The following is a 25,312-nucleotide window of genomic DNA, read 5'->3' on the forward strand; positions in this document are numbered from 1 at the left end:
AATGACTTTTTGTGTACAGTTTTCAAGTTCCCCCCCCCCCCATCATGTGTATGGCATTTTGCTAATCTGCCATCTCTCTCGTAATTTCAATTTTTCTACTTATTTGAATGACTTTTTGTGTACAGTTTTCAAGTTAAAGACGCTTTTAAATTATCATACAGGGTGAAAAAACTGAGTGTTCATTGAGGCCTTTAGATCTCGAGTACCTGTGTCATAAATGCATTGCAATCTCTCAAAATTCCATATGTTAAATGTCTAGTCCTTTTTTGGAAAATTGTTCGCTGTCCTTTTGTTAAACTAATTACTCTAATCTCTCTTCTTAAATGTCAATAACAAAGACTGAGTGTTCATTTGAGGCTATCACAGCATAGCTATCAGTATTATAAGTGCATTGGAACTTGTCAAAATTCTCTAGAACATATTATTTTTTCCCCAATAAACCACCGCATGAGAAGCCATGCAAATCTCAGTGGTTTTCCCCTCAATGTCGAGACAAATCAGTAACATTTTAGAGCTGTTTATACAGTAGTTTAAGGGGAGTCGGACATGAAAAATTCTAAAAATTTCGGATTTTCAGTTTTTTGTGTAACTATTTTCTACATACTCTCAGGATTAAACGGAGACCAAGATCAAATCATTTTGACCATTGTTTGAGGCAGGAGGAATATTTGAATGAGTCAAAGTCGTGCGTTGTACCAACCTTTTTTTCCCATCTGAGAATACTCTAGTGTCACTCATACTCCATTGTGTCTTATTGCTGGTCCTTGTGGTTTTATTTAGTTATGTTGTTAGCAGTATTTAGTTCTGAAGTAATCCTGTAGAGCTGCTAATAGCACCACTTGTTAAGCCAGTCCGCCAGTCGTATTAGATATCAGATGTTTGTAAACAAAACATGTGATAATGAGCAAAAAACAGTTATGAAAATTTTGTATGTCTCATTTTATGTGCCTATTAATTCCGTTTATTGAGTTTATCAAATGGTTTATTCAGAATGTGAAGTGTTTAAAAAACGACGAAACGTTGGAAAACGGAAAATTGCATGTGAGCCTTTAGAACAGAGGAGAGAGGTAGAACCAAATGAAAGTGCGATAAGTATGAACCCGCAACCTATTCCAACACCGCAGGAGAATACCACTCCTAAAGACAGCACATCCAAAAGAAAACTTCAAGAAAATTTAAGTAATTACAGTCTTTTTTTGCCTGATGTTGAAGATGATGACACTTTTGACATTATAAATTTCAAGTCATTCACTTCGCTCTTGAATGACATTGCTGTTTGCAAATCGTGTCACAGCCCTGTTTCGGTCACCTCTTCGCAAAACTGAGGTTTGAGCGTGATGATCAATACCGCTTGTAGCCAGTGTAACAACAGTGTGAAGTTATCGAACAGTTCAGCTTTACCCTCCAAAAAATCTGACATTAATGTGCGGTTCGTTTATGCTATGCGGTGTATCGGTAAAGAAGAGGAAGCAGCAAAAACTTTCTGCGGCATTAAGAACCTGCCTAGTCCACCATCTTTCAAAAGATACACCAAAGTTCTCACTGACTCAGCTAAATCAGTCTGTCAGGAGTCAATGAAGGAGGCTACTGAGCAAGCAGTACAAGAGAACGATGGTAATAGAGATATCACTGCTTCTTTTGATGGAACTTGGCAAAACCGCGGTCATGTTTCTCAAAATGGAGTGTTGACCGTCATCAGTGCTGGTAAGGTCTTAGATGTGGCTATACTTTCAAAGTACAGCAGGTGTTCCAAGCGTCTTGAGAAGCAACATCTGCCTAATTGCTGTGCAAATTATCAGGGTACGAGTGGTGGCATGGAGACTCATGGTGTAACGCAACTGTGTCAAAGATCAGAGGAATTGTATAATGTGCGATACAAATACTATCTAGGTGATGGTGATTCACCAGCTTTCAGTACAGTCCAATCTTTGAAACCTTATGGGGATGACTGTATCATGGAGAAACTAGCATGTGTTGGTCATGTCCAAAAAAGAATGGGAACAAGACTGCGAAAATTGAAAAGCGATATGGGCAAGAGGCAACTTAGTGACGGTAAAACATTAGGTGGTCGAGGACGCCTCACTTTAGATGCCATCAAAACTATACAAACTTATTATGGACTGGCCATAAGGCGAAATACCTCAAGCCTTGTCAGCATGAAAAGAGCTGTATGGGCAGAATACTTTCATATTGCTTCAACTGATGAAAACCCTAGCCACGGCATGTGCCCAAAAGCAGATGACAAAGATTGTTGGTGCAAGTACCAAAAAGCTGTTGTTAATAAGGAAGACTACAAGCATGCTGATCACCTTCACCTACCACAAGCTGTAATGGAGGTAATTAAGCCAACATTTCGAGATTTAGCTGATGAGAACCTTCTCAAGAAATGCCATCATGGCAACACGCAAAATCCAAACGAGTCGCTAAATAATGTAATCTGGTCTATAATTCAAAAGCGTTGTTTTTGTAATGCTTAACATTCTTGAACTAGGAGTTTATGATGCAGTAGCACTCTACAATGAAGGCAATATTTGTGCAAAATTCTTCAGAAATTGGGAATGAAACCTGGTTTCAATTGTGTCACCATCATGAAGAAAATTGACAAAGCAAGAATTTTCAAAGCGGAAAAAGCCATGCAAGAAATTGCAAAGAAATGTCGACTGCGGATCAGTTCAGCAAAAAGAAAACTTGAGGATGCATTTGAGGAAGAAGAGGATCCAGACAAGCCATCTTATGGTGCAGGCCTGCATTGACATGTGTTTATAGCATCAATTGTGCAATTAAGTGGCAATATTATTCATAAAGATGTCTTACTGAATCTTTGACCCTTCATTCCCGATAATCACAATTTTCGACACATATTTTTCTTTTTCTCAGGATCTACTGGGTTTTCTTTTTCACGCTTTTTTTTTGTTTGATTCCTTGTACTCTTCTGCACACTTTAACACAGGCTTTTCTTGATAAATTGATTTTTCAAATTTTGAGGACACTTTGAAGTCAATATTTTTGAAAAAAAATATTACCAAATTGAAAAAATTCATAAAAATACGAATTTTCAAAATTTTGGAAAACCCCCGGGTTAAATTCATCCTAAAGGTGTCAGGAACCCAACAAAACAAACCGGATGAAAAAAGACCCTGAGACTCTGAGAAAAAGAAAGTTGAAGTTGGATAAATTAACATGGGCTAGCATAGGAAGTCCGACTCCCCTTAAACAGGAAAACATGACACATTTTTGACATTTTTGAACCCTCCCAATGCACTAAATGGGCTTTTTCTGCTATGGAGGCCTCATTAATTTTCGAACCATAACTTTTAAATTATTGACTCAATTATATTCTTTTGTCTGTGTTATTAAATTATTTAAGTCTTGTTTGTCCTTTGAGTAATTAGTTCATGTACAACTTTCTCACTCGACTTCTTTTTTGCAAGCATTGTTTTTTAGTTAAGATAGAAGTGCAGTTCAATTTATTCATTTATTTTCTGTGAATGTGATTTGTTTGTTAATCCATTGTGTCAGGCAATTTAGAGTCTTCACAGAAATACAATTTTGTGTTCTTGAAATAAGTGTATTTTCATTCTATTACATTCCAGAATCTTGAGATGATAAGTTGAAGCAGTTTGTTATGGTTATTTAGGTAGGATCATCTCATTAAATGTCTAGTGAGGTGAATACTTTTTGATATGACTGCAAAATGTCGGTGGAGAAGGTCCTTTGAAGGAAGTTATAAAGCATATATTTTTGTGTAATTTCATTCTATTCCTCCCTTTTACAGCAAATGTCACCAATTGTCAAAATTTTACTGTCAATTTATTGAGTAGTGTTCAGGGGAACTTTTCCTTAAGCATAGAGCCCTCAAAATATTTTCATCTCAAGTTTCAGGCGATTAAGTACAAAGATAAGAGGGATTTCTCATGATTTTCCCTCCCAGGTTCATCAGGCTCCTGAAAAAGAGGAGGGAAGGAAGGGGTAAAAGTTTCCCCAAACAGTTCCTACTTTTTGCAACTAAGTTCCACGATGCTCCAAATTTTCTGTCTGAAAGTACCAACTTATTGAAACTTTTTTGATCAATGTATTCACTATGTTGTTTGAAAGTTGCAACTTGTTGCAACTAGGTGGTAAGAAAGTTGAAACTTAGTTGGAACTAGGTTTAAACAAAGTTTCAAGTTTGTTGCAACATTTTGGTCGGAAATGGCTACTGGGGATATGGTTACATTAAATTTTGCATTTCCGTTAAAGGATTAAACGACACTCTAACGTGGATGGAACGCTCAAAATAGTGGCAATGACGCCAAGAATTGAAATCTAAATCTTTTAAACGCAAGTCTAGAGACAAAATCTCGGTTTTCAAATACCAATGGAAATATGCATTGTTGAATACTTACAGCAATACATTTGAACTCATTGCAATCAAAATTGTTTAAGTTATGGAAGGAACAAGTATGTGACAGAGCCTAAGGACACTTATGCCTCCATGAAGACTGCATACTTTAGGAAAGTTGAGCTTGACTAGTAATCGGCCCACCTGTTGGCAAAGAGAACCTGTCATCACCAGAAAAAAAAACTTAAAACCACAAGACAAAAAAAAAAAAAGAATTTTCATATTATTTCTTTTGTAGGAACGCATTGCATTTTTCTCTTAGACTCATTGTTTCAATGCATTGTTGTTGCATTTGTTATTGAAGTATACAAAGATTATATTGATTTATTTGATTAGGTGGTTCAGAGTCATGAGTTGGACTATTAATAATTGATTGATAATTTGATATTTAATAGAGGCGTGTCTTATTATGTTTGTTCAGTGCCATCTGCAATGGGCTATAGTTAGTTAGTAGTTTAGTTATAGTTAGTTTTTTTAGTGTAATAGTTTTTCCAGACCAATCTTAGTACCTAACTTTTTTTCATTATACAGTCACGTATTAACAACTTTTAATGGTCATCAAAAATTCAATTTGGAGGTTGTAGTGGGGATCACCCTGATGGGTGTTTGAGCAATTTCGAAATCGATTATCGGAGCTCTCGGAAAAAGTAATCGTATTTTTGTGGTTTTTTAATGGTAAAATAGCAAACCGGGCATGGGGCGACAAATTAAACCTCCTCTCCCTCATCCTTCCCGGGACCGATCTGAATTTTTAGTATGTTTTTACCCAGTATAAGATGTCACTTTCCTAAAATTTTCGCGCCCGTACAAACTTTTTGGCCCCCCGCGGCAGTGTTGCCAAGTTGCGGACTCCAAAATATCGAATTTGATGATAGAATGAAGGTTTTGAGGTGTGATTTCCTCTAAAACTTTACAAGAAATGTGCAATCTGAGAGTTTTCGATTAGAAAAGGCATATTTGAACAATTTAGAATTACGGTGTTGCCAGCTTTACGATTTAAATTTGTCAAAATCACCCGAATCATGTTGCAACCTCAAGCGCTGGATTTTTATTTCGTTCAGAATCGGTCATTATGATTCTTCTGTGCTGTATACATTTAGGTACCATGAAAATTATGTCATTATTTACTTGATGGGTGCAATTAGCTCAACAACACTGTTAAAAATCAATGATTTACTCTGAGTGAATAGCCTGCAAGAAAAAAAAATCCGGTGCGAATCTCGCGCCGCACTCTGAGTCAATAGGTCAGAGCGTAAATATCACCAATGACGGATGAATTAGTGGAGCTCCCTCAAGTAGCATGAATTCAGCATTATCTAGTTAATTGCACCCATCAAGTAAGTAATGACATAGTTTTCGTGGTACCTAAATGTATACAGCACAGCAGAATCATAATGACCGTTTCTGAACGAAATAAAAATCCAGCGCTTGAGGTTGCAACATGATTCGGGTGATTTTGACAAATTTAAATCGTAAAGCTGGCAACACCGTAATTCTAAATTGTTCAAATATGCCTTTTCTAATCGAAAACTCTCAGATTGCACATTTCTTGTAAAGTTTTGGAGGAAATCACACCTCAAAACCTTCATTCTATCATCAAATTCGATATTTTGGAGTCCGCAACTTGGCAACACTGCCGCGGGGGCCAAAAAGTTTGTACGGGCACGAAAATTTTAGGAAAGTTACATCTCATACCAGGTAAAAACATACTAAAAATTCAGATCAGTAAGGATGAGGGAGAAGAGGTTAAATTTGTCGCCCCATGCCCGGTTTGCTATTTTACCATTAAAAAACCACAAAAATACGATTACTTTTTCCGAGAGCTCCGATAATCGATTTCGAAATTGCCCAAAAACACATCAGGGTGATCCCCACTACAACCTCCAACTTGAATTTTTGATGTACATTAAAAGTTGTTAATAAGTCACTTCAAGTGCACCATGCAGGGTGTTCGGAAGTTAACATACTTAACTTTCAGGATCGATTTTTCAGCTCAAAATATGCCTATTTTTCCCATACAAATATGTGACAGTCACACTTTCGACCACGCATTCCTTCTAGGGCGCTCTAAATACTCACGAATCTTTAAATACTGTTCCGATTCCAATTAAGTACCTGACAGTGATTTTAATGAAAATGGAGTGATTCTGATGGCTTTGTTTACTTCCCATTGTCCATGCACTGATATCGATCAGGCAAGAAGGAACGAGCCGTCGATATGTGACCATTAATCAGGGGATCTCCCGGAAGTCCCAAAAGACATCTTAGATTTTTCGGCGATGCGCATTTAAATCAACAAACTAAACACCTAGATTGTCTGACTAATACAAACACTGCGTAACACTTCGAAATTAATTTAGGTTAGGTTTACTTGGGCTCTCACTGCAGCTGCCATCTGAATCTATGTTAAACACTGCCCACATTTTGCCGAATATTGTTGATTTAATCGATAGCAATGAAAAGATGGCATCAAAATTGCATCTCACGTGGTCTTCTCTACTCGAAAAATAGGAGCATTAAAGGTGCACCTCAAAAGAATTAAAGTTTATAAAAGCGGAATTCTCATATGAAATCCTGATGACTTGGGCTCCCATCCCCATCCAGGCTTAAAAACCCGGCCCATGCGCGTTACGCAGGTTCCCTATCTGGCGGCCATTCCAGACGTTTAGTTCGTTGGTTTAAATAGGAGATAGAGTATTGGGCCACATCCACCATCTTGGATTTTCGAAATTTGGCCAAAAATTCGAGTTTCCCGTCCAAAAATTCCCCCCCCCCCCCCCCCGTTACCAAGTTTCACCAAGATCGACTGGACAGGAGCCGAGATAGCATTTTAGGCCACGTCCGCCATCTTGGATTTTCGACTTTTCAAAATTTGACTAGAAATTCAAGTTTCTCGTCCAAATATACCCGCAATATCTAGTTTCCACGAATCTCCGCCGCACGCGCGTCGACCAACTGGATATGGTTCCTTTTGATTTAATTCAGTATCCCGGATAGCGCATTAAATCAAAAGGACCTACGTGCAAAATCCCTTACATCTCGCTTAACAGTCATTTTTCGGAACTTGGGTGACGTGTGTAGTTTGAGACACTCTTCAACTTATGAACAAGCCACAGTAGACCAAAATCGGTCCATTAGTAAGGAAATAACGCCAATAGTTTTAGTCAAACTTGCTCCACTGAAAAATCTGAAAATGGCGCATTGTTCCTTTCAGCATAAATACGTCCAACTGCTACCGCTACCCTAGTTACCTGGGAGGGCTGAAATTTGGTCCAGGTATCAGAGGCAGGAATGAACAGAGGCACTCCATACCCCAATGCAGCAAAGTTTATTATAAAAAAACCGTGCTAGATATTTGAAACAGCCTATTTTTATCCATACATTTCATTAAGAGGATGTTCCACTTTACATGCCGAGTACCGTTAAGAGCACTAAGGTTCCTGAAATCACACACATTTTGAGAACAACCCAAGGTAACTTACTTTGGCTGCACTGGCTGCTTCCTCACCAATGATAATTACTACTTTCCCTTTATTGTTGTATAATATGCTGAGTTCTGGGCTTGGAGGTAATGGTGATGAGTCTGAATTTGCACCTCCAAAGTCGATGGTTCCAAAAGGAATGTTAATACTTCCCGGAGCTGCTTCCTCCACAAACCTTCGAGAATAAAGAAAAAAAGAAACAAGTTGGTACTACATTGGAGCACGGTGGTAAAGTACTGGATAGCAATTTCGAAAATCATGAAAAATACGTCGCAACTTTCACATCAAGGCACAACTAACTCGGTCATTCTCAAAAGGACTAGAGTGCCAAAAAATCGAAAATTGAGTTATTGATGATTGATGGAATAGCCTAAGCAATACTAACTTACAGGGGTAAGTATTGCTCAGGCACAAATTCACCTTAAAGTACAGTGACGAGCCATAAAATGTATTCTTAAGGCCTACAAAAATCATATGAAGAATCAGGCCATGCTTTAAAAGACCCTAGCACTAACCTTTATATGGCCATCTGTTCGCAAAAACTATACATGCAGCAGCCACCTGTTACGCATTGTACTATGTGGTACTCATCTGCCTTCATTTGATATGAATAGAAGACTTCAAGCATATTCTCAAATTTTTGAGGATCTATTGCATTTAAGAGCAATGGGTTCGTAATAATTAATTAATTAATTCATGATAAAAGCATATTCAAAGCAGATTGATCCTATTTTTCACTACGGACTTAAGAAGTTATAGCTCCATCAAATCCATCAAAAATGAGTTTTTCCCATACTTTCTACTTTTATCATTAATATAAACTTCGAAGGATTCAGACTTTCAGCGATTCCACCTTTTTCTATTTCACTCGAGGGAAGTGTCCCCTCCTCGCCTCTCTTCCCCACCCGGTGACTGACGCTGCGCTGTGTTGAACGGTTCAGCCTGAACCTTTCCTCTACGTCTAACCGTTCCCCACTCCTCTGTCAATCGAACCATGCCACCGCTTACGCATTGTCGCTCGCCCACCCAGGTACCAGGGTACCTAGCGGCCAGCGGTCAGTTGATGATAAATCTCGCTCACGCTCCCACGCAGCTACGCATAGATTACGCCAGAAAATTATCCTCCGAATAATTAGAATTTCTTCAATAGTAATTTTCTTTATTTATTTGACTGTACTTTTTCTCTGATTTACTGTATTTTCCTTGGTTCTCTGCTGTGTTTTTCTTAAATCTCCTCGGTGTTTTTATTTTATCTTGCTCATGCTCACACGCAGCTGAGCTCAGATTACCCTAGTGGAGTCGTTTCCTTTGTTATTTTTCTGTATTTTTTTTCTCTGTTATGCTGTGTTTTTCTTGAATCTTTTCTGCGTTTTTCTGTCTTTTCTTTTCCTTTCTGTCTTAATATTTCTTTTCCTATCCTTTGTTCTCTGAGGATATTTTTGATAAAATAAGCATGAATCCAGCTTCAATTGATGACGTATTGCAGGATGTGTTGTCTGGCGACACAATTAATTTGTTTTTTGACATTGTGCTTCGTAAGACGAACTTCCGACCTGTCAATGTAAATTTAATGGGTTTGTGGGATTTCATAGGCCCAGCTCAATTGAATAACGGCAAATTTATTCAAATTTTGGGTAGCAGGCCCACTGGGAATATAAATGAAATTTCCCAGTGGGTAACTTTTTATTATTTTAACAACACTGTAAAAAAGGGAAATTTATATTAATACCTATCATTTAAGGAAGTGCAACTAAAATGTGAGTAATTTTTTCAGAAGAGTAAAAAAAAAACAAAAGTGGCTAAAGATGGTTCCTCTTTTTCTCGTGGTGTTGGCTGTTTCTGCTAAATGGGAACCGTCCATTTCAAGATACAGTCTATCTCTTGCCCTGTCATTATTATTATTCTACAAGTTAATTGTGGAGTGAAAATTTAATAATGTTTTCTGTGAAATCTTCATACTAGAGTGATAAAAAATTTGCAACTACTACAAAATTGGCGCGCAAAGCGAGCCGAATGTCACTCTCGTAGCGAGTGACCGGGGGTCCAGGGGGCGCAGCCCCCCGGCTAGACGTGCCAGGCGCGCGAAGCGTGCCTAGAACGGCTAGTAGTTTATTAGGTTTAGAATAGAATCACTCATTCTCAAAAAGACTCAATCGCCAGAAATTAACTTACAGTTAAACATTAGTCGACCTCTTTTAAACCTATGATGATTAATAATGTAATTAATGGATTAATTGCTTTAATATTTTAGTGCTAAGGGATTTAAAACGCTTCTTACTGTTTTCTTGCATCCACATTTATGGCGCAATTGACAATGACCAATGCATCTTTGAATGAGCTTGTTTGCAAAGAAAAACCCAGGTTTTCTGCAACGATCTTGTAAGGTCTAAGGTATAGCGTCCAGCCATAGCACCGCATAACAAACTTTCTATCGCATCACCTAACAATAAAAAACAGGCATGCTTGAAAAAGTCATTCCTGTGGGGTCTGAGCTTGGTGTGTAAGGTCTCACGAGGTAGGGGAGAGGGGAAAGGGGGTGTTTCGGGCATTTCCATGTTGACAGAAGTTAGGTGCACTTAATACTGCTTGGATCTGATACTTCCTTTAGGTATTCGACCCTCTGTTTTAGGGGCTTTCATTATCTACACAACCTCCCTTGAAGAAAGATGTTATTTCTGTTGACTGAGATTTTAAAATTTTTTCATTGTTACTCGCAATTGAGTAACAGGACTGTTATTTCTCCTCAGGGGCACTTCTTTTGAAGATTTCAGGCCTTTTTTTTTAAGCCAAACTCTTTAAGTGAACATTGTTTGCAAGTCAATCCCTGCTGAGCTTACATGACCCATTTACTGTTAACTGAAGACAGCACTTTCACAAATGCAGTTTAAACTGCTAGTCATTATTTACAGCATTATTAATTCATCTGGAGAAGAAAAAAAACTCCTGGACGAACGTCTTATCATGCAACCACTTACTCATATTGAGGTCTGATATCCACCATCAATACTCGCTGAGGACTGTGATGCATGAGATCCAGAAGATCTGCTGCACTTATCCTTGGACAAAATTCTGCTTGCAATTCAGTATATGACAGCCCAGACATTTCCTGCAGATGTTAAAGAAATTTTCGTCATGTTTTTAGCAAGCATAGAAGTTGATACATGATTTCAACAGATATTGCGCGCAGAAAAGAAACATTATGAGAAAAATAAAACAACTATCAGAAGTGTTGAGCTCACAATCAGACGGTACTCTGAAGTCTCACAGAAAAACCTACCCACAATCTAATCAATTTAAGCTTGTTTGAGCCGAAATTTTCAGAGCATACAAATGAAAGATGGGCTTGAAATTTGCAACTTCAAACAAGTGAGTTGTGAGCTTAATTTCAAATGAAATATTTACTCATCATGAATTTGTTCACAACCTTGATGTGGTGCCTCCTCTGCTGAAAATTAGCAATTCTCAATTTTTTGCTATGAAATGGGTGTAGGTAAGTCGATAGGACATTACTTTGTCGACAGTGGTGCATTCTCTCATCTGACATTCTCAACTTGCATAACCATTGAAGCACCTTAACATTTCCAGTGACAGCCCTGATGGTACCCCCAACAGTTCATTCAATGAGAATAAGTGAATTATTTAACTTGAAAAACAGAAGAGAAAAAAGGAGCATTTCTCATGTTAGTCACAATTTAGTTTACCAGAGGCGAAGTATTTTTACGCTGTTTAATGCTTTGTTGATGAGTATATTCATGTTGCCTAAATGTGATGCTCTTGGGAGTGGTGCAATAAGGTTCCATTGAGTCTGCAACACACCGCTCCATGTCAATTTCTGAAAATTAAAAATAAACTGTGTGAAAACATCGAACGGTACTCTATCCTTAAAAATGAGTACTAATTATTATTTACAGCCTTTAAACACTCGTTCTATTACAACAGGGCTGCTCTACAGTAGGACATGCATGCCCTTCATTCACAGGTGTTCCTTTTCCAGCTGCCAAGAAAAAAATGTAATAGTGTGACTAGAGGTGTAAAATCGGTCACAAGCCAATTTATACTACTAGAATCTGGAAGATACCGGACCCTTCAAAACGTCCCGTTCTTATATGCTTATGTTTTCAATTGTTGATGCCCGATGGGGGTCTGAAACTGTTGATGTCAAAATCAACGACTAACTCTTTATCATAGGTATTCAGACTGACTGTGAGAAAGATCTATAGAATGGTTTGCTAGTGTGGCAGCCGATTGCAATGCAGCCTTGCGAAAAATTTGAGAGTATTCCAGAAAAATTGGAAGATGTGGACATCAAAATTCTGTTTCAGGTCATCGAGGCGAGTAGATTAAGCCATTTCTCAAACTTGTGTCACAAAGTGGCCAAAGTGGCACATGCCCGCGGACTATAAACCGAAGATCGTTGATGGCTGTCAATTAATAATAATTGCAATTTTTAATGAGGTATCAGTCAACGATTTTTTTATGTGTATCTTTACTATGCAAGCTAAAATCTTCTTGGAGGAGAATTCATTGAAGATAAAGAGAGAAACTTACCTGGCAAATCCGAAAACAGCAAAATGCATTCATTAAACCCTGAACTGAGGAGTGTGTCTCTTAGTTGTTGGAGAATAGCCAGACCAATAAAAAGTGGAAACGATGCATCTCCTAGTAACAGCTTGTCCCATAAGTGGAGTATTTTGTGGAGAGGAAACACATCTAAAATGAGACATTTTCAAATTAGACTAAACACTCGAATATAAGCATTTCAAATAGAATATCCTGAAACCTCTGGGAAGAAATCCTAACCAATGGGTCTGTTGCAAACTTTTGCTAGAGCAAAAATAAGAGTTGTTTCTCATAGATAAAGTCTAAAAAATCACGATGAGCTCATCGGCAAAGTCCTAATTTCACTATCTGCGTCAGAAAGAGCCTCGGCAAGTTTCGCCCTTTTTTGGATACCCGGGTTGGTCATAGGGACGAGGCTCAATGAAAACTTATGGTTAGGCAAACTTTCAAGCAAAGAGGCTGTCCCATTTTCCAAAGGAACTGGCCGCAAGAGATTTTACGTCCATACTTTCAGGAATCATAACGGATCATTGGAGAGGCCTAAATTCGGTGATCTTTCCCGTCTAGCCCTCCAACGGGCGAGGGGGAAGGGGTCAAAGGTCAATCGCACCGAATACCATAAATTTTGAACGAAACCACGGATCAACTTGATCTTGGGCTCAAATGAAAGTTCTTGACGAAACCTTTCATTTAACGTACATCAAAGTCTGCTTTTGGTAATTTTTCAAAGTGAAAAAAATCATTGTTAGATTTTTCAAGCCCAAAAAATTCAGTTTGTAGGGTTTTTCCATGATGGGGAACGCAGGAATCATTGCAAAAACCAATTTATATAAAAGTCCTTGATTCTAGCTTTGAAACAAGCTATAGTTTAACTTGGGGAAACAAATGGTTCAAAAGTTATGACCGTTCAAAGTTGGAGTGGCGCGCTATTTTCGGAGCGCGTGGAATGTATGTATACTCACATGCCACTCGTCCCTACCATTTCCCCTGGTGCCCGCTTCAGCTGATGGTGGATACAGAAAGGTCCAAAGCTCCTTCCACCTTAAGAGTGACCAATTAGTGCAAAACTAATTTTATTTCTAATGAAAAAAGGGAAATAAAAATACATTAAATGCTGATATACGATAAGACGCTGGCATACATTATTTTTTTACCCCCCTTTCATGATTTAATAATTAATAGCCAAATTAAACCTATTATCATAGATGTATCTGATTATTCCTATGTAGGTAAATATTGATGAGGGGGGATGGATCGGAGAATGTACAAAATTTGGCAACGTTGCTTAAAAATTCCATTTTTGCCTTGAATAATAATCTGGTACCATGCCATGGTGATATTCAGCCATCAGGATGGAAGGAATACCTTGATAAAATAAGTTATCCGAGCATTTGCTTGAGAAAATCTTAAATTATTGAAAGAGATTAAAATAACCCGCCCGGCAAGGGAGCAATGTGTACGTTACCGCAACGTTGCAAGGCAACATTTTTTATGATATTGCTTTGTAAAGGTAAAGCAGCAACGTTTAAGCAATTTTTCAGCAATGTTGCCTGACATTATATTTTAGACAATATTTTCAAAACGTTTTTAGAAATGTTTTTGAAACATTATTAAAAAACGTTTCAATAAATATTTCTTAGATATATTGTGACAACGTTCTTAAACATTATTAGTCAGGGAGAGATACGATTTGACCCGGAAAAAATTGCTTAACAAACTTTTCCTATGTAAATGTCATCAGTAGGTCTTCTTGAACAACATACCAAATGTTTACCACGGTCTGACCCCGGAACACCCCCCAAAATGCCTTAATTTCAAAATGGCGGCCATAATAAGGCCTCTGGGATTTCGGTTTTTTAAAATGCGCATATAGTGTCATGTGAGATATCAATCCCTATGTAATTTTGGTCGTAGAACTCAGATATGAGGTCAGGCAGATGATGTGCTGCAAATCGGAGGGGACACTTTTACACTGTTTCAGGTGTTCTCCTTTCTGTTGTTTCTCAACAGATGATTTTCTCCAATCAATATAAGGGAATGCGCCCTCATACAATGTCGCAAAAATATGTATATGTATATACAAAAATAAAAAAAAAAATTAATTGATAGATAATTAAAAAAATAAAAAAATTAACAATAAAAATATACAAATAAAGATAAAATAAAAAAATAATTTAAAAATAAAAAATAAAATATTAAAAATAAATAATTAGAAAATAATTTAATACAAAATAAAAATAACAAATAATTATAATAATAAAAAATAATTATAATATAATATAATAAATAATTAAAATAATAATAATTTTATTTATAGAAAATGAATATATTTATTCAATTCTTTTTTAATTTTTTTTTTCATACTCCTTTTTTTTAAAAACTTGATCTTCCTAATATTATGTTCAGTATCCTTCGTTGTAGAATTATGCACAGAAATGCAAGAATATCATTGAACCAGATCTGGGGATGTTTATTAATGCTAAATAACCGATCTCTCTTGTGCGAGCGTCCGTGGCTGAGTGCCAGAGACACACGGGCGATCACTGAAGTTCAGCAACGTCGGGCGTAGTTAGTACTTCGATGGGAGCCCGCTTGGGAACCCGGGCGAAGCGCAGCTACTTTCGGACTTACAGTGAATTTCGGGTGCCTAAGAAACACTTCTCTGCAGTCCACATTGAATTCTAAGAGTAAAAATGTGGAGTACTCCTAAAATAAATCACCGAAATTTGTTGCACCGTATTTTTGCAACATTCCCATTATGTTGCTAAAACACATTGTAGACACAGTGCCTATTACGTTCATGCTAGCTGACAAAATAGCACGCTGTGGCAACGTTACACGGTGGGCCAGATCGTGTCCGTAGCGGCGCTTAATTGATAACTCCCGCTAGATCAAGCATATCGTTCAAAACATGAAGATTCCTAGGGTAATTTGATTCCCTCTTTCCAAATTTTGTGTCAAAAAAACCGGCAAAAATGTCTAAATGTAGGTTTTGGACGTCGAAAGCTGAAGAAATTGCTCGATAAAAAAGAGGATCTTGTGCTCTTATAAAATGGGGGAAAAACACAATCATCGAACCGGAAAATGCAATCTTATCATCTAACCTTGTAATTCTATTGGAAGGAGAATATTTTCGGTTTTGCAGATCCGAAAAATATTGATTTTTAGCTGCAGGGCATGAGATCAAAGTTGCCCGAAAAATAAGCCTTAAAAAATGAATTTTTCAGAATATTGTAGACTGGGAAAGTGTCATTGCGGTTCGTTGCACGGTTCTCTCTGGTATTTTTAGAAAGCGCATATCCTAGAGATACCATATACCAAAGCACAAACGGTACAAACCGGTACAACCATATTTGTCGGATGCTTATTTGAGGCGACCTCTAATTTCCGTGAAAATCAGATGTAGAGGTTTTAAGGAACTACGTTACACAGTAAAGCGGCCAATGAAATATTTCAACACAAATTCATGTTTTAAGGGTTTTTAAGGTTTCTAATAGCATTTCTCGCTCTTTCGATACTTTAGGGTGGATGGAGGGGGAGGGGGAGGCCGACCAAAGTCAGACAGTCAAAAATTTTATATGGTTAACAATTTTCTTGAGCTTAGTAAATAATGATAATTTTTTTACATCTGTTCACGCATTCAGCCCAAATAGGACTGGTTTTAAACCAATTTGGCAATGAATAGGAAAATTCTACAGTCACATGGCACCTTAGTTTAGAGTGAGTTGACCGTCGCTGACACCAATATAACTGCGGAAAGGACGACGGACCGGTCTTATGGGAAAAGTGGGCCCGGTTAAATCGGCTGGCGTTTTGATATGTTGTAGGTCTTAACCTACTGATCAAAAGTGTCAATGGGCACTTCTCCCTATCTCGAAGTTTTACCCCCCATTTTGGGGGTCAAAGTTGCCAATTCGGCGTATATTTGGCAGTTTTGACACCCGGGTTTATTGGTCGCCTATGAGATTCTTTGATGGTTTCTTGAGTCTTTTGTATCCTCTGAATAGGCTAGAGACCATCCAAACTCAAAAACTGACAATTTCGCCTTATGAGTAAGGGGGGGGGGGGTGTTCACGCCACCGATTTCAGAGTCGGCGAGCCGCATTAAACCGATTCTTTCGCCATGTTTTGGAGAATTTTTTATGCAAATGATTGCGACTGCATCTTGAAAGGTCGACTAAGATGCAGCTCAGAATATACCCCCGGGCGGGAGGGGGGAGGGAGGGGGGTGCGACCGAACTCGAGCAGCGTAACTGGCTTGCGCGGGTCGGATCAAACCGATCCTTCTATTATGTTTTGGAGAACTTTTTTGCAAGTGACTCAGGCTGCTTCTTGAAAGGTCTACTAAGATGCAGCTCAAAATATACCTCCCCCCCCCCCCCCCCCCCGAAGCGAAAACTGGGCCGAAAAGCCGACCGAACTCGGGCAGCGAAACTAGCTCTCGCGAGTTGCATCAAACCGATGATTTTGTCATGTTTTGGAGTTTTTTTCCATCCCAATGAAACAGACTGCATTTCGAAGTGTCGACTGAGATGGAGCACGGAATATGCTGTATGAGAAAGGAGGTTTCTCAATCCGCACCCTCCCTCGCAATAGGATCTCTCAGCATAGGTCAGTGTGGCACTGACACTAGTATAGTGGCATTTTTTACGTAATCAGAAAATCTAAGAAAAAAACAAGGTCATGTACTTCTTCTTTTTAATTTTTTTCTTTTCAAAAGCAAATAACCCTTCCCCTCGTCGAAATTCTGAAATGCATCAGGATATACTGAAAATTGAATGATGCGTTAAACGGTATGAAGTTTTAATCGTCCTAGCCACATTCAAAAGTGTCACTCTACTAGTGTCAGTGCCACACTGACCTATGCTGAGAGATCCTATTGCGAGGGAGGGTGCGGATTGAGAAGCCTCCTTTCTCATACAGCATATTCCGTGCTCCATCTCAGTCGACCTTCCGAAATGCAGTCTGTTTCATTGGGATAAAAAAAAAAAAACTCCAAAACATGACAAAATCATCGGTCAACCTACCAACCCATCAACCGATCAACAATCTAACTCGGGCAACTTTCGCTGCCCGAGTTCGGTCGGCTTTTCGGCCCAGTTTTCGCTTCGGGGGGGGGGGGGGGAGGTATATTTTGAGCTGCATCTTAGTAGACCTTTCAAGAAGCAGCCTGAGTCACTTGCAAAAAAGTTCTCCAAAACATAATAGAAGGATCGGTTTGATCCTAGAGTCCCTTTATACCCAGAGTTACGACAACTCACTTTTGGTTGGGCCAGGGTTGGGCTGAAAGTGGCCTAAAAGAAAATCCAATTCTGATTGGTTCTCGCTCATGGAGGCCGAAACGAGTGCACCAAGATGGCGGTACCTCGTATGTGAACAAGAATAATGAAAATATTACCTAATTGTGGTTTATCAAGAGTAAATTGTTATTTCCATCAGTCCAAAATGAAAATAGATCAAGAAATTATTCACAAACCAATCTCATTTTCCTTTTAATTGATCAATTTGTTGATGTTGTTGTTTCTGTGTGACAGACATCGCAGGATTCCTGATCCTTATCCCTCAATATCGTTCGTTTGGGTGCACTCGTTTCGGCCTCCATGGCCAGCCAAGGCCGGCTGTCAGTCAGCTGATAATCGAGTTGTCGTAACTCTGGGTATAAAGGGACTCTATTTGATCCGACCCGCGCAAGCCAGTTACGCTGTTCGAGTTCGGTCGCACCCCCCCCCCCTCCCCCCTCCCGCCCGGGGGTATATTCTGAGCTGCATCTTAGTCGACCTTTCAAGATGCAGTCGCAATCATTTGCATAAAAAATTCTCCAAAACATGGCGAAAGAATCGGTTTAATGCGGCTCGCCGACTCTGAAATCGGTGGCGTGAACAATCCCCCCCCCCCCCCCTTACTCATAAGGCGAAATTGTCAGTTTTTGAGTTTGGATGGTCTCTAGCCTATTCAGAGGATACAAAAGACTCAAGAAACCATCAAAGAATCTCATAGGCGACCAATAAACCCGGGTGTCAAAACTGCCAAATATACGCCGAATTGGCAACTTTGACCCCCAAAATGGGGGGTAAAACTTCGAGATAGGGAGAAATGCCCATTGACACTTTTGATCAGTAGGTTAAGACCTACAACATATCAAAACACCAGCCGATTTAACCGGGCCCACTTTTCCCATAAGACCGGTCCGTCGTCCTTTCAACTTCTCTGTTGAACTGTACTTTATGCAATCTTGCGTGCTTGAGGATGATATCTTCAAGGGAGAGGAGGATTCTATATCGAATTCTCTTAATTCGATCAAACATTAATATTGGTATGAAAATAACGCAATAACAAGAACCGACTCGTACACAGCTCAGGATACCGTTACTTACCTAAAATAACACATTATTTACACGATGACAATAGCTTTTAGGAGGGGTGTAACACTAAAATAGGCATAGTTGTAAATAAAGAAGTCAATATTTAGTTATCTGAGTGACTTCAATCAAACGATATTACATTACTTTCAGTCTAACAATGAAATTGAAATTTCATCAGTTATATTGGTGTGAGCGACGGTCAACTCACTCTAAACTTACAATGCCATGTGACTGTAGAATTTTCCTATTCATTGCCAAATTGGTTTAAAACCAGTCCTATTTGGGCTGAATGCGTGAACGGATGTAAAAAAATTATCATTATTCACTGAGCTCAAGAAAATTGTTAACCATAAAAAATTTTTGACTGTCTGATTTTGGTCGGCCTCCCCCTCCCCCTCCTTCCACCCTAAAGTATCGAAAGAGCGAGAAATGCTATTAGAAACCTTAAAAACCCTTAAAACATGAATTTGTGATGAAATATTTCATTGGCCGCTTTACTGTGTAACGTAGTTCCTTAAAACCTCTACATCTGATTTTCGCGGAAATTGGAGGTCGCCTCAAATAAGCATCCGACAAATATGGTTGTACCGGTTTGTACCGTTCGTGCTTTGGTATATGGTATCTCTAGGATATGGGCTTTCTAAAAATACCAGAGAGAACCGCGCAACGAACCGCAATGACACTTTTCCCAGTCTACAATATTCTGAAAAATTCATTTTTTAAGGCTTATTTTTCGGGCAACTTTGATCTCATGCCCTGCAGCTAAAAATCTATATTTTTCGGATCTGCAAAAGCGAAAATACTCGTCATGCAATGGAGTTTACCAGTCAGATGCATATAATGGTTTGAGGTTCACGAATGCTCTGTGAAATAAGCGAGTATACAACGCGCGCCTCAGGTTGCAGAAATCTGGGTTCATCACATTCCACATGCTGCATATCTATGTACGTGGAAACCGCAGATATAATGAATATTTTAGATATTCCCATGTAATTTCGTTTTTCCGTGATCCATACTCTTTAGGTCGCTTTATCCGTGGGTTTTCTGGGTACCGAGGCTTTGTCTTGGTTTTCGTAGCTTTGTTTTTTTTTACGTGGTAGGGTTGCTAGCCCTACGCACAACCCTCCTCCTTTTCCTGGGCTTGGGACCAGCAAGAGAAAAACAACTCTCCTCTAGGCGGAGTAAAATAGTAATGTAATTTCGTTATCAGTAGGTATCTGAGCATCGATTAAGATAGCTCTGATGTGGAAAAAAAAATGTCGAAAAATTGCATTTCGCGCCGCTACGGACACGATCTGGCCCACAGTGCGTTACCACAACGTTGCCCGAATACGTAAACGGGCGAAATTACAACGATTTGGCAACGTTGCCACAACGTAATTTTGCCGGGCGGGAAACTTGGCAACATTGCTTTTGAAATTTTATTTCCTCCGTACGAAGCGATCATTTACTATCATATGGTAATGTTTAGCCCATACTCGTCAAAGTTATAGCCCATGAAGGTGTGGTTTCTGCCAAAAATCTCGAAAATACTTACCCTCATTTTATGTTGAAAAAATAAATTAGAAAATGGCAAACCTGCTTCGAAAAGTTCACGACTGCCTTTAATTGCGTTTCTATACGATCTCAGGGTAGATTCAGCATGCAGACCAATGTACTAGTCTGTTCCAGTATGATGCATTGGACTGTTAGTCCAGAATTACTTGATTTTAGCACATAAAAAATGAAAGATGTCACTTCAAGTTGAAACTTTGCCTGGAAGTTTGCCTTACCATAAGTTTTCATTTGAGCCATGTCCCATTGACCAACTCGGGTATCCAAGAAGGGGCGAAAAAACACCCCTTTCGGACAAGGCTCTTTGCGGTTTTTTAAGCTTCTGGCTTCAAAAATGATACTACGGCACGGGTGAACATTTTGTTGGAGGAGTTGTTCCATTCAGCCGCTACTCAAAAGGATGTTTTGCAACATTCATCATGGCTGATGCTTCCGCGCATGAGTCGAGGAAAGCACAAGGTCAATCAAGGCAGATATAAGTCAACAGTCTCAATGCAAGGAAAATGTGAATGTAAACACGCCGATTGTGATCAGGTGATTAGAATCTCGTCCCGTCACTTGTGTTTTGGACACACACGAGGCCATATTGAATATTGAATAGCATTCTATTGAGCAGGAGTTATAAGGAACGACTCTTCTAAAGTAAGGTTTACCTGTGCCGTAGTATCGTTTTTGAAGGGGCAAGCTCAAAAAAGTGCATATTTATTACACAGATTGTGAAGTTAGGAGTGAATTTCAGACTTTGCCGATGTGCTCATCATGATTTTTAAAACATTTTCTCTAACAATAAACTCTTATTTGAAGAAGTTTGGAACAGGCCCGTTACAAAACTTTCTTGACAATCAATATTTTTCTTCTTTTAAAATCAAAGGTTGAGAGCACTAGTGAAATTGGGACTTTTCACAAATCCATATATATTCTATTAGTGGGATTTTTATCGCAAAAAGTGAAACCACTTTCCGTTCCCTGCTAAGACCTTATTGAAGCAATCTGCAATGTGCACCAAAGGATTCAGCATCCGCTTAATTTGTAATTAATTAATGGTATTCTGGATGAATTCCTAGAGACAATAAGCTTCCAAAATAAAAATTTCTATGTGCTACTTTCAAGAAAAGCAAGGCTTTGAGGGTTCTTTTTTTGGCATTTATAGGCGCATAATCTGGTAGAAATGATGCGGATCAGATTGGTGTTCAAAAAAAGATTACATTATCTCACCAGGCAGAAAACTAAGACAGACAAGTATAGTCAAATTTTTTCAAATAATGACAGCGTGCGGTGCAACACCAACACACGTAGTAGCAGGCCATCAAATCCATAAGAAAACAAGAGTCAGAATGCAAAAAAATTCCGTTTTCAACCCTGCATCTATTGACATTGGCACAGAGAGAGTTTGCTTTTATGAGCTCATTGTACTCAGAGAGTTGTAATGAGTGTCAAAAAATAATAAAAAAAATGTAGCCATTGCCCTTGGTTTTTCATACAGGGTTCTATGCGGGAATTTGAGCCAAGATTCTTTGATTGTTGGTTGAAACTATGCCTCAGTTCAAGAGGGGGATAAACTCATCGTTTTTTCAAGTTCAAACAGATACTCACAGTCTTTTATCTCAGTTAAACCACTGCTTTTCTCCTCATTCTGGAAAACGTACCGAGCCTCAAAACCCCAGTCTAATTTTTAACTCCTCTTGGTCGAGATGTTTCCATTAAAGTTATAGATCTCTACAGACCCAAATAAAACTGAAGATATCGATGTTTTTCTTGCATGAAATATTGACTTTCCTCCTTTAATGAGTAAAACAAAATCAATGTACACGAACCTGTATCAATGACTAAGGAGCATCGTTGATAAATATTTGACTTGTTTGTGCCAATTTAAACAAAATGAAGGAAAATTAGACTGCGGCCATTTCCTGTACTTTCTTGAATGTTAGAGATTTTGGGGTGGTTGTGGGTGGATAAAAAAAATACATTTCACTCAAATGAGAATGCAGTTTTGGAAAAACAATAAAACTTATCTTAATGAACTACAGGACTTACGGGAGAACATAGTCAAAAACCAAGGAATGGCAAATAATTCTGGAATGAATTTGATCTCATCAAGGTGGTTTGCGAGAACTGGGTCTTGGAAGGATATGAGATGCGAGAATTTTGCCAAATATTCTCGAATGATTTCTGAGTTATCTTTTAAAAACAAATTGTAAAGATACTTCAGAATAAAGGCTGAGAGGCATGCATGAGCCACAGCTGCAACAAATTAAAGAAAATAAATTAAAACTTGATGCTGCTTAGTGTCAGTTGGCGAATAACTTCATTGAGTTCTTCAGATTCCACTTCTAGAGAATATTTACTTTTTTTTCCATCAAAGATGTTTTCCTTATAGATTCAATAGAGATAGCCATGGAAACAGTCACAGTTCCTCAGATTAAAATGATAATGGACACATTGGACAATGTTTCATTTATCTGAGGAGGGCAAAAAACAGTGATAGAAAAAAATCGTGAAATAAGGGCAGTGAATTCTTGTAGGAAAGAGGTTGTTCCAAAAACGCCGATTTTGACCCCCCCCCTGGATTTGGCCCAAACTTTGCTCAGATGTTGTACTAAGTGTCCCCGATGCTTGGGCAAAATTTCAGCCCCCTCGGATAATTAGGGGGGAGGGGGCAGGGGGGCAAAGTTGCAATTTTTTTAGAACTTTAAAAATCGATATCTCGCGAACGGTTTGAGTGTAAGTGTTGCGGTTTGCGCTAAAAAACGTCAAAAAATATTTTCTACAAGAATATTAATGCTGTTTGCAAGGTTGCGTAATTTATCGCGGTCATAAATCGATTTTTTCGATTTTGAAGGTTCGACTTTTTTTCGTTTTTCGTCTCTCCTCTCTTTGGAATCGTTGTTACGTGAATAAAAACCTGTTGAGGTGATTCTCCATGAAATTCTGCATCTACCACACTTTGTTTGATCTTGGGGAAACGATTCGTTCGTGAGTTATAGCGATTTTTCTGCGCGTTATCGGTTACGCGCGGGCGGCTTATCGGCGGCGCTCCATCCCGCGCGGGCAAGGCAGAGGTTGTTTCACCGCTAGGGCCTTATATTCATGCTGTAGGCTGTAATTAACGATATTTTCTCCTCCCCCCACCCTTCCCCTGCAACAAATATTTGTTTGATACTTCGTTATACAGGGTATCCCAGACCACCCGTAACAGGTCTTTTTCTCGGTTGGTTTAGGTAGTACGAAGTGGGGGGCCGCGGGATTGAATAGGGAATTGACCCCAAGGAATCCGAATTTCACGGTCCCGAGACCCTCCATGCCACCCTCGGGGGGTAAAAGGGGGAGGCACAATGTCTCCCGACTTTGGGGATCGTGACCCCCTCTTTACCTCCCAAGGGGGGCATGGAGGGTCTCGGGACCGTGAAATTCGGATTCCTTGGGGTCAATTCCCTATTCAATCCCGCGGCCCCCCACTTCGTACTACCTAAACCAACCGAGAAAAAGACCTGTTACGGGTGGTCTGGGATACCCTGTATAACGAAGTATTAAACAAATATTTGTTGCAGGGGAAGGGTGGGGGGAGGAGAAAATATCGTTAATTACAGCCTACAGCATGAATATAAGGCCCTAGCGGTGAAACAACCTCTGCCTTGCCCGCGCGGGATGGAGCGCCGCCGATAAGCCGCCCGCGCGTAACCGATAACGCGCAGAAAAATCGCTATAACTCACGAACGAATCGTTTCCCCAAGATCAAACAAAGTGTGGTAGATGCAGAATTTCATGGAGAATCACCTCAACAGGTTTTTATTCACGTAACAACGATTCCAAAGAGAGGAGAGACGAAAAACGAAAAAAAGTCGAACCTTCAAAATCGAAAAAATCGATTTATGACCGCGATAAATTACGCAACCTTGCAAACAGCATTAATATTCTTGTAGAAAATATTTTTTGACGTTTTTTAGCGCAAACCGCAACACTTACACTCAAACCGTTCGCGAGATATCGATTTTTAAAGTTCTAAAAAAATTGCAACTTTGCCCCCCTGCCCCCTCCCCCCTAATTATCCGAGGGGGCTGAAATTTTGCCCAAGCATCGGGGACACTTAGTACAACATCTGAGCAAAGTTTGGGCCAAATCCAGGGGGGGGGGGTCAAAATCGGCGTTTTTGGAACAACCTCTTTGATTGCTAAACTACGAAAAAACTCATCCCAATTCGCAACATTGCAGATTTCCCGTGCTACTTTATTTTTTTGTCAGAAAACTCATCAACATGATTACTTAAAGACTTCAGTGATTTTTCTTCTTGGTTCGGATAGCATTCTACAAGGACATTGAGTGAAAAGTTTGCTAGCTTCCTTTAAAAAAAGGAGTGAGGCTTTTGGGACTCTGCGATTTGGATAAGTATTTTCTGGAATTGGCCATCAGAAATGTCGTTTTATATTACTATCAGAGTGATTTTAGATTCAAGGTCTTTGGAATGGATTTATTGTCAAACTTGAAACCTTCAGAAGACTTACACTCATTGCTAAAGTTCAAGTATACAAATGGGGCTGCCAATGAGTCAAGGCCTTGCCAATAGACGTATTCTGGATGGCTAATAACCCATGCTTTTAGAACTCTCTTTAATTTCAGATGACCTTCTTTTGATGACAGCAGCTCATTGTACTGGTGGCACCGTGGTATATCAACCTCAATCTAAAAATAAACGATTGGATCAATAATACATATTAAATCCCAGTTAAAGTTAAAACATTTTACTACCATTACGAGGTTCATAACGTAAATCAAAATGAAATTTCCACTATGAAACTTTTCACAATTTTCGTACCTTGTGAGATTTTCCTGTACCACCATAAAATTACTTGATGTAGTTTTCATCCTTACATTCATTCTTTCCTAACGAGTTTCGCTTTCTTGATACATCCCACTATTTTCCTCCATTTTGTATCAAATAAGGATGTTCCATACCCTCATACACAGCAAAAAGTTCT

The 25,312-nt window shown here is 39.0% G+C and overlaps 1 protein-coding gene across 5 annotated transcripts in view; it reads right to left on the reverse strand.

Annotated features, from left to right (window-relative positions):
• Positions 1–25,312, reverse strand: part of LOC109042375 (TBC domain-containing protein kinase-like protein) — an 88,811-nt gene that overhangs the window by 23,366 nt on the left and 40,133 nt on the right. For 2 of the 5 annotated variants that reach the window (XM_072296288.1, XM_019059076.2), the window contains 7 exons: positions 24,839–25,016; positions 22,374–22,580; positions 12,412–12,573; positions 11,565–11,695; positions 10,839–10,969; positions 7,864–8,038; positions 4,326–4,525 (listed from right to left, as the gene is read on the reverse strand). In XM_072296288.1, coding sequence (XP_072152389.1) covers positions 4,421–4,525; positions 7,864–8,038; positions 10,839–10,969; positions 11,565–11,695; positions 12,412–12,573; positions 22,374–22,580; positions 24,839–25,016 — 1,089 coding nt within the window. In that variant the 3' untranslated portion in view covers positions 4,326–4,420. Of the gene's footprint in view, positions 1–4,325; positions 4,543–7,863; positions 8,039–10,163; positions 10,304–10,838; positions 10,970–11,564; positions 11,696–12,411; positions 12,574–22,373; positions 22,581–24,838; positions 25,017–25,312 lie in introns of those variants that run through there. The other 3 variants (XM_072296289.1, XM_072296290.1, XM_072296291.1) reach the window with 3 other exon arrangements.

Source organism: Bemisia tabaci, chromosome 2 (genome assembly GCF_918797505.1).
Source record: "Bemisia tabaci chromosome 2, PGI_BMITA_v3".
NCBI lineage: Eukaryota > Metazoa > Arthropoda > Insecta > Hemiptera > Aleyrodidae > Bemisia > Bemisia tabaci.